Genomic DNA, 18,162 nt, shown 5'->3' on the forward strand with positions numbered 1-18,162 from the left:
TCCGTGAGCAGCGGTCCTGTCATCAAGAAGGCACTGCAGTCTACTTTCTGGTACAAGTAGACTGTAGAAATCGGGAAAGGACTTCAAAGTCTGGGAGAAGTGAAGAAAAATTCTGGTACACAGTCAGAATTTACCAGAAAAAAGGGCCAAATAGTCAAAATGTAAGCTGCAAAAACATCTGGAGATGTTTCCATGTAAAAGAGAGAGTAAACATAGTATAAGTATGAAAGGACTAAAAAATTAACAGAATAGAAAATCTCTTAGGTAGTCTCCCAAAGTACCATCAAAAGAAAGGCATGAAAATGTGATGCTAAAGTATTACCATCGATGATAAAGCAGAAAGAAACAACGAAAGACAGACAGTTGAGGCAGAAAAAAACCTCAAAAAATGGAAATAACATGTACAAATGTCTGGTAAATAGCCAACCACACAGAGCAAATACAGGGAGTGCAGAATTATTAGGCAAGTTGTATTTTTGAGGATTAATTTTATTATTGAACAACAACCATGTTCTCAATGAACCCAAAAAACTCATTAATATCAAAGCTGAATATTTTTGGAAGTAGTTTTTAGTTTGTTTTTAGTTTTAGCTATGTTAGGGGGATATCTGTGTGTGCAGGTGACTATTACTGTGCATAATTATTAGGCAACTTAACAAAAAAAAATATATACCCATTTCAATTATTTATTATTACCAGTGAAACCAATATAACATCTCAACATTCACAAATATACATTTCTGACATTCAAAAACAAAACAAAAACAAATCAGTGACCAATATAGCCACCTTTCTTTGCAAGGACACTCAAAAGCCTGCCATCCATGGATTCTGTCAGTGTTTTGATCTGTTCACCATCAACATTGCGTGCAGCAGCAACCACAGCCTCCCAGACACTGTTCAGAGAGGTGTACTGTTTTCCCTCCTTGTAAATCTCACATTTGATGATGGACCACAGGTTCTCAATGGGGTTCAGATCAGGTGAACAAGGAGGCCATGTCATTAGATTTCCTTCTTTTATACCCTTTCTTGCCAGCCACGCTGTGGAGTACTTGGACGCGTGTGATGGAGCATTGTCCTGCATGAAAATCATGTTTGTCTTGAAGGATGCAGACTTCTTCCTGTACCACTGCTTGAAGAAGGTGTCTTCCAGGAACTGGCAGTAGGACTGGGAGTTGAGCTTGACTCCATCCTCAACCCGAAAAGGCCCCACAAGCTCATCTTTGATGATACCAGCCCAAACCAGTACTCCACCTCCACCTTGCTGGCGTCTGAGTCGGACTGGAGCTCTCTGCCCTTTACCAATCCAGCCACGGGCCCATCCATCTGGCCCATCAAGACTCACTCTCATTTCATCAGTCCATAAAACCTTATAAAAATCAGTCTTGAGATATTTCTTGGCCCAGTCTTGACGTTTCAGCTTGTGTGTCTTGTTTAGTGGTGGTCGTCTTTCAGCCTTTCTTACCTTGGCCATGTCTCTGAGTATTGCACACCTTGTGCTTTTGGGCACTCCAGTGATGTTGCAGCTCTGAAATATGGCCAAACTGGTGGCAAGTGGCATTGTGGCAGCTGCACGCTTGACTTTTCTCAGTTCATGGGCAGTTATTTTGCGCCTTGGTTTTTCCACACGCTTCTTGCGACCCTGTTGACTATTTTGAATGAAACGCTTGATTGTTCGATGATCACGCTTCAGAAGCTTTGCAATTTTAAGAGTGCTGCATCCCTCTGCAAGATATCTCACTATTTTTGACTTTTCTGAGCCTGTCAAGTCCTTCTTTTGACCCATTTTGCCAAAGGAAAGGAAGTTGCCTAATAATTATGCACACCTGATATAGGGTGTTGATGTCATTAGACCACACCCCTTCTCATTACAGAGATGCACATCACCTAATATGCTTAATTGGTAGTAGGCTTTCGAGCCTATACAGCTTGGAGTAAGACAACATGCATAAAGAGGATGATGTGGTCAAAATACTCATTTGCCTAATAATTCTGCACTCCCTGTATATGAGGAATGCGTTGGCCAGTGTAATAGGTGCAGCAGGATACAAAGTATATAGTATAATTTGGTGTACTGAGTACCAAGAAAATAAAGCTAAGCAGGTGATCAAACTTGTATATTACATTGTAAACAACAGGGATAAAGAGCAAAGTAAAATTAACAAAATTCATAAAAGAAATATGTGAGTAAGACAACAACACTGATATATTTTCAGACAACCACATATTGCACAAAACCTAATCAGGAATAGCAAATGGTGAAGACAAGGATTTACTGAATATTTTTACAAAATTACATGAAGTTCTCTATCGACTTTAATCCCATGTCTGCTGCCCGTGATTTAATAATCCATTTTGCTTCACATTTTATAAGGGCTGTAGTTCTGTCAACACTCCTAGTCATTGATCTCTTGAGCTATTCCATGAAACCTGATGATTATTGCCTCTGACCCCATGTGCGTAGAGTTGTAATTTGCAGCCAGTGGATAGCTAGTGTTATTATTCTTGCTAGCCTTGATGTGTTCCTAAATGCTCTTTTAAGGTTCAGATGTTACTGCCTATATAACTCTTGCTACATTTACAGATAATGCAGTACAGTGTAAATTTGGTGTTGCAATTAATGAATTGCTGTGTGTGAGAAGTTCTCTTTGAATTGTAAGAGAAACTCGTCTTTTTATCCAAAGCAAGTTGACAAATTGTACAACACAAACATTTGTAGAAGCCCACTCGTTTTTTGGACAGCCAGACAAGGGTCTTCCTTTGCGAGGTCGGCATACTAAAATAAAGTTGGAGCATAGTTTTTTTTTTTTCTCAGAGTCGCCCTCCAACTATGAGTAATTTGTGCATTGACAGTGGACTCAAGTCTAAGTCTACATCACTCCCATTCTACGTACTGACAATCACATAGATGTCTTCTACCGGGCTGTCACTCTAGACCTTTACAGTTTGGAGGACAAAAACATTATTAATCGCAAGCGCACAGGTGCCAATCTGAATGCTAGAGAACAGTTAGCACTAGAGGAACTGGCCAACAACAATGACATTGTCATCAGGGAGGCAGACAAGGGGGGTAATGTTGCTATAATGATTAAATTGGGTTACATAGATGAAAACATCAGACAACTTTTGGATAGCCCGGCATATGTTCTACTCCCTTGGCAACCCTTTGACAAAGATTACTCGAGTTATTGAAAAGAGCCTCTCCCATTAGAGAAATCTCTGTCTCATCACTGACTACGAATACAAATACCTGCTTAACACTACACCTTGAGCACTCTTCCTATATATACTCCCCAAAATACATAAACCAGGGCATTTCCCACCAGGCATGCCCATTATTTCGGGTATTGGCTCCCTGACAAAACATATCTCAGTGTAGATTCACATTTTCTTACAGCTTCCTTGGTTCCAAACTTACCTTCTTACACACTGGATTTTTTATGCCAATTGGAGGATATTGAATGGACAGAGGACTGCATCTTTTTCACCCTGATGTTAACTCATTGTGCACAGGCATCCCACTGGAAAAGGGCACTTCAACTTAGGCCTCAGTTCTCTCATCCAGGGATACCACTTTGTTTGAACATACTGAGATGTTATTAGACCTAACCACATTGGTGCTGTTGAATAATGTCTTTTTACACTATGACAACTGTTTAGACAAGCACAGGGAGTTGCCATGGGGGCCACATTTTCTCCATCCTACGCTAACTTGTACATGGGACATTTTGAGAGGCATCATCTATGGTCTGCCTGTCCATCAGAAATTTTGGGACACTTTCTTTTCTTGGGGAGATACATTCATGACATCTTTGCATTCTGGCCTGGTACTCAGTCAGAATTAGACATTTTATTCAACCACCTCAATGACAATTGCTATAACATTAGCTTCACACTCCACATTACTTCCAAACAGATTGGGTTTCTTGATGTAATCTTCTATACTGAGGGTTCTAAAATCATGTCTCGATTGCACAGAAAACCTTCAGCCTGGAATTCCATCCTACATGCCTGTAGTGCGCATCCTAATACTCATATCATTGTGATCCCCCTAGGTGAAATGACCAGAATGTTACACAACTGCATTGATGACAGAATTTTCACAGAGGAACTTAATTTACTGGAACAACGCTGTCGACTGAGAGGGTACTCTGAGCAAACACGTTCCAGAGCAGGAAACAAAATTATTCACACCTTAAGTCTTTCCCTCTGGACACATTGGACTCACAGGAAAGACAATGACAGACGCCTATCTCTTATTACCAGATAATGTGCACAACGTTCTGGACTGTATCACATTTTAAAATGGCACTGGCATCTACTCTTACTGGACACAATTCTTTGTAAGATGTTGAGCAAGAGGCCTCCAATTACTCATAGCAGGGTCACTGTGAAACAAACTATGACCTTGTTTTAGTATGCAAGCCTCGCGAAGGAAGACTAACGTCTGGCTGGCCAACAAACTAGTGGACTTTTACAAATGTATGTGTTGTACAATTTGTCAATTTGCTTTGGTTAAAAAGATGAGTTGCTCTTACAATTTAAACAGAACTTTTCACATACAGCAATTAATTAATTTCAACTCCGGCTCTACAGTGTACTGCATTATCTTTAAATGTGGCAAGATTTATTTAGGCAGCACCATCTGGCCCTTAAAAGAACACATTCAGGAACATGGAATAGCTCAAGCAATCAATGACCCTAGAGGTGGTGACAGAATTACAGCCCTTATAAAATGTGAAGTAAAATGGATTATTAAATTGCGGGCAGTAGACATGGGGTTAAACACCCAAAGAGAAACTTTGTGTATTTTTGTCAAAATATTCAGTAAACCCTTGTCTTGTGGTTTTCTGAGAATTTATCAATGTTGTTGTCTTAGTCACATATTCTTTTTTGACTTTTTTTAAATTCTACTTTGCTCTTTATTGTACTCAGTATACACAGTTATATTATGTACTTTGTATCTTGCTGGACCAAATATACTGGGCAACTCATACCTCATACTTTTGCTCTCTATGGTTGGCTAGTTAGCAGAAATGTGTATATGTTATTTTCATTAAAAAAAAAAAAAGTTTTTACTGTCTACCTTTCATGGTTTCTTTCTGCTTTTTAATCGATTGTAATACTTTAGCATCACACTTTCACTGGTTACTTTCATTGGTACTTTGGGGGACTACCTAAGAGATTTTCTGTTCTGTTCATTTTTTTAGTCCTTCCTTACTTACACTATGTTTACTCTTTGTTTTACATGGAATCATCTCCAGACGTTTTTATAGCTCACATTGTGACTGTTTGGCCCCTTTTTCTGGTAATTTCAGACCGTGTGCCAGAATTAGTATTTTCAGTCGTTAGCTGTAGCTAGTGGGTTATTCAACACCTCCAAATGTGTTTTTTGCTTTTTGAAACAGTGTTTTTAGACTCCTTTTTGGATGAAGTATCACCTTACTGAGAACATTGGATATCTGACTTGCGTGCACTCTGGTTTTGGTAGTTAAATATGGCTGTGTTGTTTTGTTGTCATCTTTGGACTTGATTTCTACAGTTTACTTATGCCAGGAGGTAGACTGTAGTGGCTTCTTAAGACGGAATGGCATGCATTTTCTGCTTGTGGAGGTAAGGGGCAATGTTAGTATTTATTTTTTTATTTTATGCACCTTAATATTTCACCGAGGTTTCAAGTTTTTTTCCCTGATTTGGGCTTATTGGCATTTATGACTTCCCTCACATTGTTTACTCAACCCAGTCAGTTTATTTTCAGAGAGCAGGGCCCTTGTTTGTTCATGTGGTAGAACTGTGCGTTTTGCATGTTTTTCTGTCAAATTAGGTGTAATTGGAACCTATTCTACTTATTAGTCAGTTGTAATTCTGATTCTTGGAATTTGCAGTTCACCCACGTGATTTGTTTGCATGCTATTCACTGTTGTGACATTATTGGTGCTCACCCTGGGCACAGATATAGAACAGGAGGGACTCCCGTTACTTCATATGTTTTTTACAATACATGGGGCTTTGACTGCGTTTACAAGTTCTCCACATATCTTGACGTAACGGGGTTTTCTCCACGATTTTCTTTTTAAGTGTATTTCACTGTTTGCTCAATACAAAGTAGAGACACCACTCTGGTTGCCCCAGTCCATGGTTTTTGAACATTCTGAACCCTACAGTTCATTGTGATGTTTTATGGCTTCCTACCTTCTGTTTTTCAACAGGTGGATGACTTAGCAAGGTCTCTCACCAGGAGATTACTTTACTTCTGGTACTCTGCTTCATTTGTTTGACCTAATCTGGATTCTTCCAAAACATTTACATTGCCTTAATCTTTTATTTTGGCTAAATAGGCTTTTTTGGGTATGTACTGGCCTTTGTTGATTAATGGTTTGGTGGTTTCCTTCTACAATTGGAGTAGATCTTATTATGGCTTACTACTCTTTTTGTTCTTTTCTAGTTACGTTATGTTTCTGTACTTGACCGATATGTATGAGGTTAGACCTCTTTGGGGCTGATATATGATACTTATTGTTCAGACTTTCTACATATATAACTATTTTAACCAACCTGGTGAGTTTGGTATTCCTTAGCATTATTTCATTACCAGTTTACAGTCTGGGTTTTGCTGACCTTTATGTACTATGGCACACTAGGATTATATATGGTAAATGTTGAACATAGATGTTTCTTCGCGTTGGATCCTTCCATGTTTTCTCCACGTTATGACTTTAAGAAACTATGTTCAACTTCTATGGTTTTGAACACATTGAACTTATTTGTGACATTAGTTTCCTACAGATTATACATTTTTACATTATGGTGGTACAATTCGTCGTTCTTATATTCCTTTAACCTTTTTCTTACTGGCCCACATACTCATACTCTTTGGGTGTACTGCATTCCTTGTGGTATTTCTATTTCAAGCACAATTGTTGGTGTTGTTTTCTTTTCTCTCTCATCTCTTCTCATTTTGGTAGCTTTTACTATATGGTACATGTTGCCAAATCCATGGTCCATGCTATATTTATCAGATTACACACTTCTTTCAGGACTATAAGATAAGATTTATGGACCAATATTTGGATTGTGGCTACAATATGTTTTCCCCTGCCTGCCCTTTTTGATTGGTACTATTTTGTTCTTATTGCATTATTATGTACTTTGCATTCTTGGAAAAGTCATGAGGTGTGACTAAACTCGTATTGGCTGTCTTTGTTTTTGAACATGGAAAGAACGGACACTCTCACATGACATAAAAAGAATTGAACCTGACTTGAATGTTTACAAACTCTTATTTCGAATTTCAGCTAGTACTTTGGACTCACTTTGAGTGCTGTGGTTCAATTTATTATACAAGTTGTTACAGTGTACTGTTCCAGATACACTGTTATGCCTTTTGGTAGTAGGGCATAATCTACCATTCAGCACCACCCATACATTTTGTCTTTACATCTACTTACTTTACTTGTTTACTTTTGTATACTTTTCAAGAGGTGAAAACAGCAGTATCACTAATACCCCCCTTCTTTGATGACTTTTTCTATTTATTTTAGTTTGTATTGCATTTTATTAAGGGGGTGAAGTGCTGCATGCTGCACTTTTTCCATCTTGTAGCACTGACATGACAAGCGGTCTTTGCAGACAAAGTGAATGTTGTTGCACACATTAAAAAGCTGTGCATGCTGGTGGCAATGTTGAGTCTTCATCTTTGAAGATGTGCTGTGCAGGATCCTTGATAATAAAACTTAAGAGTCCATGAAAGATGGAGAAACCCTTGAGGGAACTCAAGTTAAAACGGGTTGCTTTAGGTGTATAACTAATGTTTCATGGGCATTGATACTATGAAAGAGTGGTTAATTTAAATTAAATGCCTAGACCAGTAGTCCTTCACATTTGGTCTTTTGAGGACCCCCACTGAATCACTTTGGAACCTGGGGACACCCACTAAATCATTACTTGAAGCCAGGGACCCCAGCCTAAGCATTTAAGAGGATTTAAACTGCAAAACAACACATAAAAGATACAGAAACAGGCATTCGTGAAAAATATATAAATGGTGAAGTGATTTATTTAATTCACAAACAAATATAGACAAATCAACTTTTGTAAGAAGGTTCGGGCGTTTTTAAATTGAATTGTGGCTACGCCTCATCCTTACTATGTTATTTTTGATGCAATTCAACTGTTTCCACAAATCAATCTGAGTATACTACCTTTTTTTTAGCCTCTAGTTTGCAATTCCTTCACACTCGCACATTTTAAAATTTAAAATTGTACATTTTGCTTCTATATTTTTATACACTTTATTAATCTGATGATCTACTCCTTGAGTACAGTCACGGCCCCAGGGGTCCCCGGACCACAGGTTAAGGATCACCTGACTAGACTAAATTGGGATGCATTAGGCGCAATGCTCAAAGAGCTTCCTTAATAAACTTTGTGACCATGCCCTCTATTCTTGCTGAAGGAGTGGCTTCAAAGTCAAAACCTGCCCATGGCATTTTGTAAAGCCCCCCCACCTGTTAGGTTAATTTTCTGTAATTTCCTTTCCCTAACATCATTGCCAATTGAAGCTTGGAATCTTGATAAATAGGAAGATTTACATTGACAGCATAATAATTGATAGAGTTATTGATAATGCACTAATTATGTTTTTATATTTTTCCTTCTTTAACAGATATGCTTGGAACACTGAAAGAGATTTTACCCAGCCTTCAAGAAGACAATGTCAGTGTGTGGGTGATGGCAAAAGACTCTAATTTGCCAGGTGTTCATTCTGTTTTGGAACTTCTTGAAGTTGTCCCTGATGATCCAGTGCCATCTCATCTCAGATTTGTTGGTGATCTAAAGTCCCCTTCTCTGTATATTTTCACTTCAGGAACAACAGGTACAAATGCATTTGTAAACCTTTTTTTGTGTGCAATGGGCATATTGTTATGTAGGCACCAGCAGGAGCTTTGGGTGTGCAATTATGATGACTCCTTCTAGCAATAATGAGCAACAACTGGAACATTCATATCCTTGTTAAACAACTTTGAGAGATGCCGGTTTTTGACTAATAACATTCATAGCAACATTGCCTTTGACATTTGCCCAAGTGTTAAAATTTGCTGGCACATTCAGTGCCCCTTTTTTACACTCATGCAATGTGCTTTCTGTGGGATCAGGACCAGCCATACATCTCATGTAATTTATGCTCCCTGGGGATATCAGTTATTATTTAAACTCTATTTATATCAGTAGCCTTTACGTCATGTTGGTTTACATCCCATTATTTTACATTGTGCTTGCCTTTGTTATGCAGGTAAAGTAAGTATAACTTTTAACCCCCCCCCCTTATGCATGTTCTCTCTCTCTCTCTCTCTCTCTCTCTCTCTCTCTCTCTCTCTCTCTCTCTCTCTCTCTCTCTCTCTCTCTCTCTCTCTCTCTCTCTCCCCCTCCCTCCCTCCCTCCCTCCCTCCCTCCGTCTCTATGTCTACTATCATTATATAATACCTGCCTCTGAACGCTAACAAATCTTTACTACCCCTATGCACTACCCATCCTTGAAATCTAAAAATAAAAACTCCCTGGTACCACTATATATCTAAACATGGCTGAAATCTAAAAAAACTACTCCATATACATTTGAAAAAATTGAAACCATGCAACCACAGTTTAATGTATATTTAAAAATGTGTTACTTATTAATTTAAATTGTATTAATTAAAAATAATTTGTTTAAATTAATTTCTGAAATGTTATATATCCTTGTAGCTCGCTGTCGACTGGTATACCGATTGTTAAAGTCCCCTTTACCTAAGTGCGGCTAGGGCCTATAAGGGGGGTGGGACCTTTAACAACTGGTATTGGCTGAGGCAGAAGTAAGGCTTTAGGACATTCCACCCTCTGAGGGTAGAATGTTGTAAATTAAAGAGGGGAGAAATTAGAAGATAAACATTGGAATGTTGGAGCTCCAGGCTTATACCAACCATTATAAGCCCGGAGCTACTCCATTGTCTTCAATGGAGTGGTCAACATTCCAATGTTCTAATTACACTTATTTTAGATTATTACTTTAATCTTTAATGATATAACCTTAGTATAGACCTGTGTGTGTATAGGTGCATATATATATATATACTTATTATATATATATCAATGAAAAAACAAATGTTAAAGCTTCTTTATAGTTAGGAAAACTTTATTTATTATTTCTATACAAACCAAACCTAAACTATACAAACATTAGAAATTCAAAAGTTATAGTTACAGCTTAAATTTATAATTTATGCACCGCCAGTCATAACTTTTTATTTTATGAACCAACTTCATTTTACTATAAGTCGTGCATCTCTGTATACAGTCTTGTCACCTCACTCGCCACACTACATCAAGTATAAATCATGCTTTCTCCATGCGCTGGTTATACCCATGCATATTACATGACTTTTATCATGTGACATCATAACATTTATAGCAATATTTATGTCATCAGAAATTACATTATTTCTGGAAACACTGTGCATGGTACAGTGGTGAGTTATAGTTAATGTAGTGTGGTGAGTGATGCAACAAGACTGTATGGAGTTGTGCAAATTATAGTAAATTGAAGGTGGTGCATGAATCATAAAATGTTATGTTATAACTGTGTGTAGATTATACATTTAGGTTCTAACTGGTGGTATGTAATTTATACATTTAAAGTATAACTATACATTTAGAGTTTCTAATGTTTGTGTAGTTAAAGTTTGGTTGCAGTAGAAGTAATAAATAAAGATTTCCTAACAATACCTAAGCTGTACCAGTACTTTTGTATTGGATTTCAATGTTTTTTTTTTTTTTTAAATAAGTGTTTCAAATCATACAGTAGAGTATTGTTGAATGGAGCATCATTAAGTTGAAGGTCGTAGAGTGTAGGGGGAGAGAGTGTCATAGACTGCAGTGCCATACAATAGAGTGTCATTTGATGGGTTTGGATAGAGTGGGGTAGAGCCAAATAGAGTAAACTGGAGTGGGTGTAGAGTGCTTTGGCATGGAGTGTAATTTCTTGGAGTGGTGTAGAGTGGAGTGGCATGGAGTTGAGTGGCATACAGTGGAGTGGTGTACAGTGGAATAGTGTAGAGTAGAATGTCATAGAGTCAAATGGCCTACGGTAGAGTGGAATAGAGAACAGTGGTGTAGAAAGGAACAGTGTAGAGTGGAGTGGCGTATAGTGAAATGCCATGTAGTGTAGTAGAGTGGAATGCCATATAATGAAGGGGTGTAGACTGCAGTGCCATAGAATTGAGTAGCTTGTCATGGGGCAGAGTAGCATACAGTGCAGTGACATTGATTGCTGTGCCCTAGAGTAGCGTGTGTATTATAGAGTGGAGTGCTATAGAGTGGAATGCTGTAGATTTGAGTGGCGTAGATGGGAATAGAGTAGACAAGAGTGGCAGAGATTGGAGTGCGATACAGTGGAATAGTGTACAGGGGAGTGACATAGAGTGGAATGGCGCACAATGGAGTGGCCTACAGTGGATTGGCATACAATGGAGTGGCATACAGTGGATCAGTCTGAAGTGGAGTGGCGTACAGTGGAATAGCATACAGTGTAGTTGCATACAATGGAATACCATAGAGAGAAGTTGCGTACAGTGGAATAGAGTGGAGTAGAGTGAAATAGTGTACAGGAAAGTAACATAGAGTGCAATAGCGTACAGTGGAGTGGCAGAGAGTGGAGCAGATAAAGTGAAGTTGTGTAGAGTGGAATAGCATACAGTGGAGTGGCGTTGAATGACATAGAAAGGAACAGCATAGAGTGGAGTGGCATACAGTGGAATAATGTAGAGTGGATTGTCGTAGAGTGGTTTTGCATACAGTGGAGTGCCATAGAGTGGAGTGATTGGAGTGGAATGGCGTACAGTGGAATACCATAAAGTGGAGTGGCGTACATTGGAATAGTGTAGTGCTGAATTACGAACAGTGGAGTGGCATAGAGTGGAGTACAGCGTAATAGCGTACAGATGAGTGGGGTACAGTGGAGTGGCGTACAGTAGAATACCGTAGAGTGGAGTGGCGTAGAGTGGAGTTGCATTCATTTGAATAACTTATAGTAGAGTGGTGTAGACTGTAGTGGTGTACAGTGGAGTAGTGGGTTGTACCGAAGAGTGGAGTGGTGTAGAGTGTAGTGGGGTGTCTGACTTTACAAAGCTAAAAGACAGCCATGTTGTTTTTAACACACTCTGGGCCTGATTTAGAGTTTGGGCGGAGGTGGTTACTCTGTCACACACATGACGATATACTGTCCATGGTATTACAATTCCATTAAAGCCTATGGAACTTGTAGTAAGTTGGACTTGATATCTGTCACATTTGTGACGGAGTGTAACCCCTCCACCATACTCTAAATCAGGCCCTTTCTCTGTTTTCTGGGTAAGGGCCTTAGTTATAGGTAAGCAATAGACTTTGTTGTTGTTCTCTAACTAGTACCACTTTATTAAAGTGTTAATAGGGAGGAAAATGTATTTATATTTTTCTATATGTTTTAAAAAAAAAGTTTATGAACTACTGCACTAATATCTAGAAAGTACCTCTGTAGGTATGTATAGAAAAAGAAAAATACACTGTAGTACACTATTGCTGAAATACAGTGTAGCACAGTGTATGTTTAATTTTTTAAGAAATGTAATTTTTTTTAAAGTAGCGCAGTAATTTGCAGGTATTATCCGCTGTACTCCTTACATTTTTGTAAAGAAACAAATATGTAAAAAATTATCAGTGTACTGTGGTACACTATATTTGTGAAATATAGTGTAGTACAGTGTATGTTTTTTTACATAATTTTTACAAATTATTTAAGTGCTGTATACTTCCTAGTTAGTACAGTGATACTCCGTAATATGTATTAAAAATACATTGAAACTTAAAAATAATTTGTACTACATATTACCACTTTAATAATGTTTTAATAGAAAGGAAAAAATATAAAACCTACTACGTACCTATCTTTAAGGCCCTTACCCAGAACTCAGGCAAAGTATGGGTAAAACAAAATGGCTGCCTTTTACTATTGTAAAGGCAGCCATTCCCCGATCAAACTGCATGTACTGCAGTAGTTGTGTAACATTTTGCAGAATTTTGTGAAACTACCAAAGTACACAGTGGCCAGAGATATCACATAGTGCCTTATAGCTCCAAAATGGCTGAATGTATTTTCTTGAAACCTAAAAAGGGATCCTTTCCACTCCATAATATATATTCCTCACGATTTTCATTAAAATGCGTTCAGCCCTTTTGACGCTGTGTCTTTCTAAAAAGTCTCAAAAAGCCCATTGAAAGTGCATTGTGCAAAAACGTGTTTTGGGACCCCAAATCCCCTTTTTTTTATTTGCTCCTCCTTGATGAATCACCGCAGAACTTTGCATCATCAGCCAATGTAGAAAAAGCAATACGTCTGCAAAGTTTTGTTGAGATTTGTCAAACAGGGCAAAGGTATTAGCAAGCAAAAATCAGTGAAATTTCGGTCTCTGGTAATCTTAACTATATTTACAGATTGTCTACCTCCACTCTGTAATGTGTGTGTGTGTGTGTGTATGTGTATATATATATATATATATATATATATACATACACACACACACATACGCGTATTCTCTTCAAATCATTGTCTTCAGACAAACACTGTACTGAGCAAAGAGGAGAGAAACAACTGGCTAAATCAAAAAGGCTTATGGAAATGCGTAGATTACAAGGCATGCAATATTACCAGGAGCATGACGAAATTCACCAATGCAATGGGACAAAGCCAAATGATAGATTCACCTGCACAAGCAAATTTGTCTTATGTGTTATAGGATACCCATGTCTTCTATAATATATAGGTACCTCCACATACCAATTAAACAAACCCATCTTCCAACATGTAAAAGAACTAATAACTACAGAAAGTATGTGGTGGTGAAACATATGGGAAAAAAAACATCAAAGCAATTGTGAACAGCTTCAGTATTTTGTAGTTGACCACATATTGAAACCCGAACATGGAGAAGACAGGGAAAGGAAACTTAACCAAATAGAGTCCAGATACATAATTCCATTTAAAAGCAGGACACTGGGAGGAGTCAACCAGGATGCTAAGTTGCATGTGCATCTTAACTAACTATTTAATAAGCATCTACACAGAAACTCTTGATAGCAGAAAAGCAAGAGAGGGAAAAAGTGAAGTTGACCCAGTAAACAAATAGGCTACAAACAGAGCAGAAATGGAAGAAATAATAACTAATTATGTGCTACCTCAAAGCACTGTCGGAACCAATCTAAATGATTTAGTGAATGACTGAACATAAGGTAGCACAATGAAAGAAGTGGAACTGCAAATTAACACACAAAGGGAAACAAATTTAAAGACCCTTAATTAAAAAAACTGTAACTAACCAAGTTAGACAAGGGGGGAAACTGCGGAGTGCAGCTAGCATACTGCACGTTTAGAATGAGATAAGAGTGACCGTTGGTAGGTGTTATTTAATGGCAATGATTAGTAACAAAATGATCAGAATTAATAATTGTGGAATTGTGGACTGAAACATTTGGGATTGTGACCATTAAGACTGAGCAATTTAGGTCAAGCATTTTACACAGGCACTGAAAAATGTTTTTGCTCAGTGCGGGAACACCACAATGCTAATAAAACAACGAGAAAGGAGAAAATGATAGGAACGGAATTGAGCACCATGAAGTTCACATAGTGGTTCAGTGGAACCACAATGCCCACAATACAACAGCAAAAGAGGCAGTAAAGGTGATCAGCATTTCCTGGATGGGTCAAAGGCAACAAGTTGCGCAAGTGCACAAATAAAAAATAAAAAATGGGCAAGGTGTTGATGTAAACATGGCTTATGGAAAAAATGTGGAAACCTTCCAAAAAGATTTGTAAATAGCAAGCAATTAATGTGGGCGTTTCACTGTGTTTTTCAAAACTTTCCTCACAAGTAATACATTTGCTTTACCATGCATCATTTTCATTGGGTAATCAAACTACAACTAACGTACAGGGCAGAGGAGATATGACGTAAATTTGTAAAGAAAGAAAAGACTGTGTGAAAGTTCTTCAGTTAATTATGATGTGATCAAAGCCAGGAAAGGCATCGGGGGGAGCTAGGACAGTTAGTGTCTTGCATGTTTTATGACCGTACCCTTTTGGTTCTGAACGGACTCCATAGAAGTGTGACATAGTTGTTAGAGCGGAATGCAGTGAAAGGTTGTTTTAGAATAGTGAGTTTGCAGTTCCCCGCAGAAGAATAAAGCTATGTAATATTCAGTTCTGTGTGTGGCATAGTCATTGGCGGGTAAAGATGCTACCGTTGGGGGATAAGAAACCCAAAGAACGATTGTGCTGTCCCAGAGAGTTTGCAGAGGTCCACGCAAACTGCTTGTGCATGCCAATTGTGTTGCTGTTGAAGTATGGAATTGAAGCTTCGTGCACGTGGAGTCAAAGCGCAGCTCCAGCCGATGTGAAGCAGTTAAAGATAATGAAAGCATTGTAAAGAATGAACATGTCTTTGGCCGAGAACCTGCTTGTCAGGCCATTCATAGAGGTACAGTGCTGCAACATTGGATAAAATTGAACAATATACGGAGGGCTACTGAAAAAGGCAGTTACGTACAGATACAGAAAATATTTGCTCAAAACTGCTGTAGTTAAAAACGAAGTATATAGAAGCACTGGGTGATAGAACAAGTAAGAATTAAGCATACTGTCATTACGCTTACCAGAGTCTTGATAAGTGGAGCTTTACAACCTCAGCACTGTGTGAGAAGCCTCAAGAAGAAACATGTGGGTTGTATTTAGTGAGCTGTCCCATACCTGGAGTGGCACACCACCAAAGTTGCCAGGTGGTGGCTAAGAACTCCAGAGGTCTCCAAAAGTGAATGGGGTCTGATGGAGATCAAGAAGGAGGTCACAGTCCCAAGCCTGTCCAGGGTGACCCAGAGGCCGATCCATTGCAGGGCCTCAGCAGTGGCGCAGATGATGCAGGTCCTAGTGGACAGTAGATTGCCTCTGAATAAGCTCTACTGTAAATGTCAGCCACTTCCATTGCTAGATACCATGCTACCCCCTTCCTGAAACCACCACTACATTTCAGTACTGCCAAAAAGCAAAATATTCGGGATAGATAAATTGCTTGGATAGAGACATTCAATAATTTCATTGATGAACTTGAAGAGACTGATAACAGAAAGATTATCAAATATCTCAAGAATCTTGCTGGTGATGGTGTGAAAGAAGTAATGCGGAGAATGCTAGAAACTGTCAATGAAGTCACATACCGGCAGATTAAAGCAACGTTGAATCTCAAATTCCATCCAGTACCAAATGTTGATTATAAAAAATATATTTTCAGTCAAGAACACCAAAAGGTTGGTGAAACCATCTATGAATTTGTGAAGAGACCCGATACACACATCAAACACAGTAAGTTCAAAAGAATTTAATGAAGAAAGAAGCTGTGCATCTTAATGGTATTGATGGATGTCAGATTTGTTCAAACGACGAATGCTGAGAGAAACTCAATCTGTAGCCAGTGTTAACGGCTGCCAGAGCTGACGATTATGTTGAAAGACAAGCTGTTGACATGGAAGCCAGAGAGGCCCAGAGCGAATCAGTCATGAGTGTGAAAAGTAAGCTAAAGCAAAAGACTGAAGGAGACCAAGTGATGTCTATGCGTAAAAAGAAGTTAAGTTTTAGATGTGTATTTTTGTTTCCACATGAAGGTAAATGTCCCGCCACTCGACAGATATGTATAGGCTTTGGGAAAGAGAACCATTTTGTGATGGTTTGTAAAGTGAAAATGTAAGTGCATCACACCGCAAAGACAAAATGGCCACCAGAACTTTCCAGAAGCAACACTCAACGCACACACATAAGGCCAAGCGGCGACATCAATTGAGGCAAATTGACACTAAACAAAGTCGATCGTCAAACAGTGGTTCCACCTAAATTTCAAGTGAAAGACAGGAAGATGGTGGCGCATGTCGATGTTTACCTTATTGAAAAGTGCGCATTTTGGAGTGGCCTTATGTGAAGAAAATTGTCAATCAAAGAAAAGTAGACATGCTAAAGCAACTAAACCATACAAACACTGTCCAAAGATTACATTGAAAATAAATGGTTGATCGATTCCATTCATTATCGACAGTGGTAAATTGATAAACATAATGCCTGAAGAGAAATACAATGAACTGTCTGCACTACAGTGGCTTACGCAGTTGAAAACCTAACTATATATATAGGCTGCATCCACGTCCATTAAAAGTCAAGGTTCATTTGTAGTGACAATAAAACACAAGAAAACAAAGGCACACGCACCCATCCCTGTGATTCAGGATAAAGCGTCAAGTGCCTGTCTGCTCAGTTTCAGCACAGCTGCTGATATGGGACTGATTTCAGTGAATTACAACATGAATGCTCATCATGAAATAGTAAGTCAATTCCTTTTGTTGTTTCATGGTTTAGGAAAGCATAAGACTATGAAAGTAAAGCTGCATATTAATGAGGGTGTACGTCCTGTTGCTCAGAGACGTAGATGAATTGCTTTTCATTTACAAGAAACTGTTAAAAAAGAACTTGAATCGTTACTCAACTATGACATTAAAGAGTGTTCTACTGGACCAACACCATAGGTTTCTTCCGTAGGAGTAGTGCCCAAAAAGGACAGTGGAGGAGCTGTACGTATATGCGTTGACATGCATGGACATGCATCAGGCAAACAAGGCAATTGAACGAGAATGAAATCTAGATCCACACATTGCTGACATCCTAATGCAATTAAATGGTGCAAAGATCTTCTCATGAAATTAAGGTTATCATTAGTTGCAGCTTGAGGAAAATCGCAGGTACAGTTCAACCTTTTCTACACATGTTGGTCTGTTTCAATACAATAGGCATAGTTTTGGTGTGTTACTGGCTGCCGACCTTTTCCAATACATCATTCAACAAATCATACAGCCTTTTGTGAATGCATTCAGTTATACCAATGACATTTGGTTTTAACTGAAAGTCACAGCAAATGGAGATTTCCTGTTTTGTAATGTTCATATATTTAAGATGCAGGGTCATGCTTTTTCAGATGTGATACTATAGGTTGGTCAAAAAATATTTATTATTTAGACCTTAGTCTTTAAAACAATTCTACAACAATTTGTCACAAAAAA

The 18,162-nt window shown here is 38.4% G+C and overlaps 1 protein-coding gene across 1 annotated transcript in view; it reads left to right on the forward strand.

Annotated features, from left to right (window-relative positions):
* Positions 1-18,162, forward strand: part of SLC27A6 (solute carrier family 27 member 6) — a 356,441-nt gene that overhangs the window by 57,238 nt on the left and 281,041 nt on the right. The window contains exon 2 of the mRNA XM_069227290.1: positions 8,666-8,875. Coding sequence (XP_069083391.1) covers positions 8,666-8,875 — 210 coding nt within the window. The remainder of the gene's footprint in view (positions 1-8,665; positions 8,876-18,162) is intronic.

Source organism: Pleurodeles waltl, chromosome 1_1 (genome assembly GCF_031143425.1).
Source record: "Pleurodeles waltl isolate 20211129_DDA chromosome 1_1, aPleWal1.hap1.20221129, whole genome shotgun sequence".
In the NCBI taxonomy this organism is placed as follows: Eukaryota; Metazoa; Chordata; class Amphibia; order Caudata; family Salamandridae; genus Pleurodeles; species Pleurodeles waltl.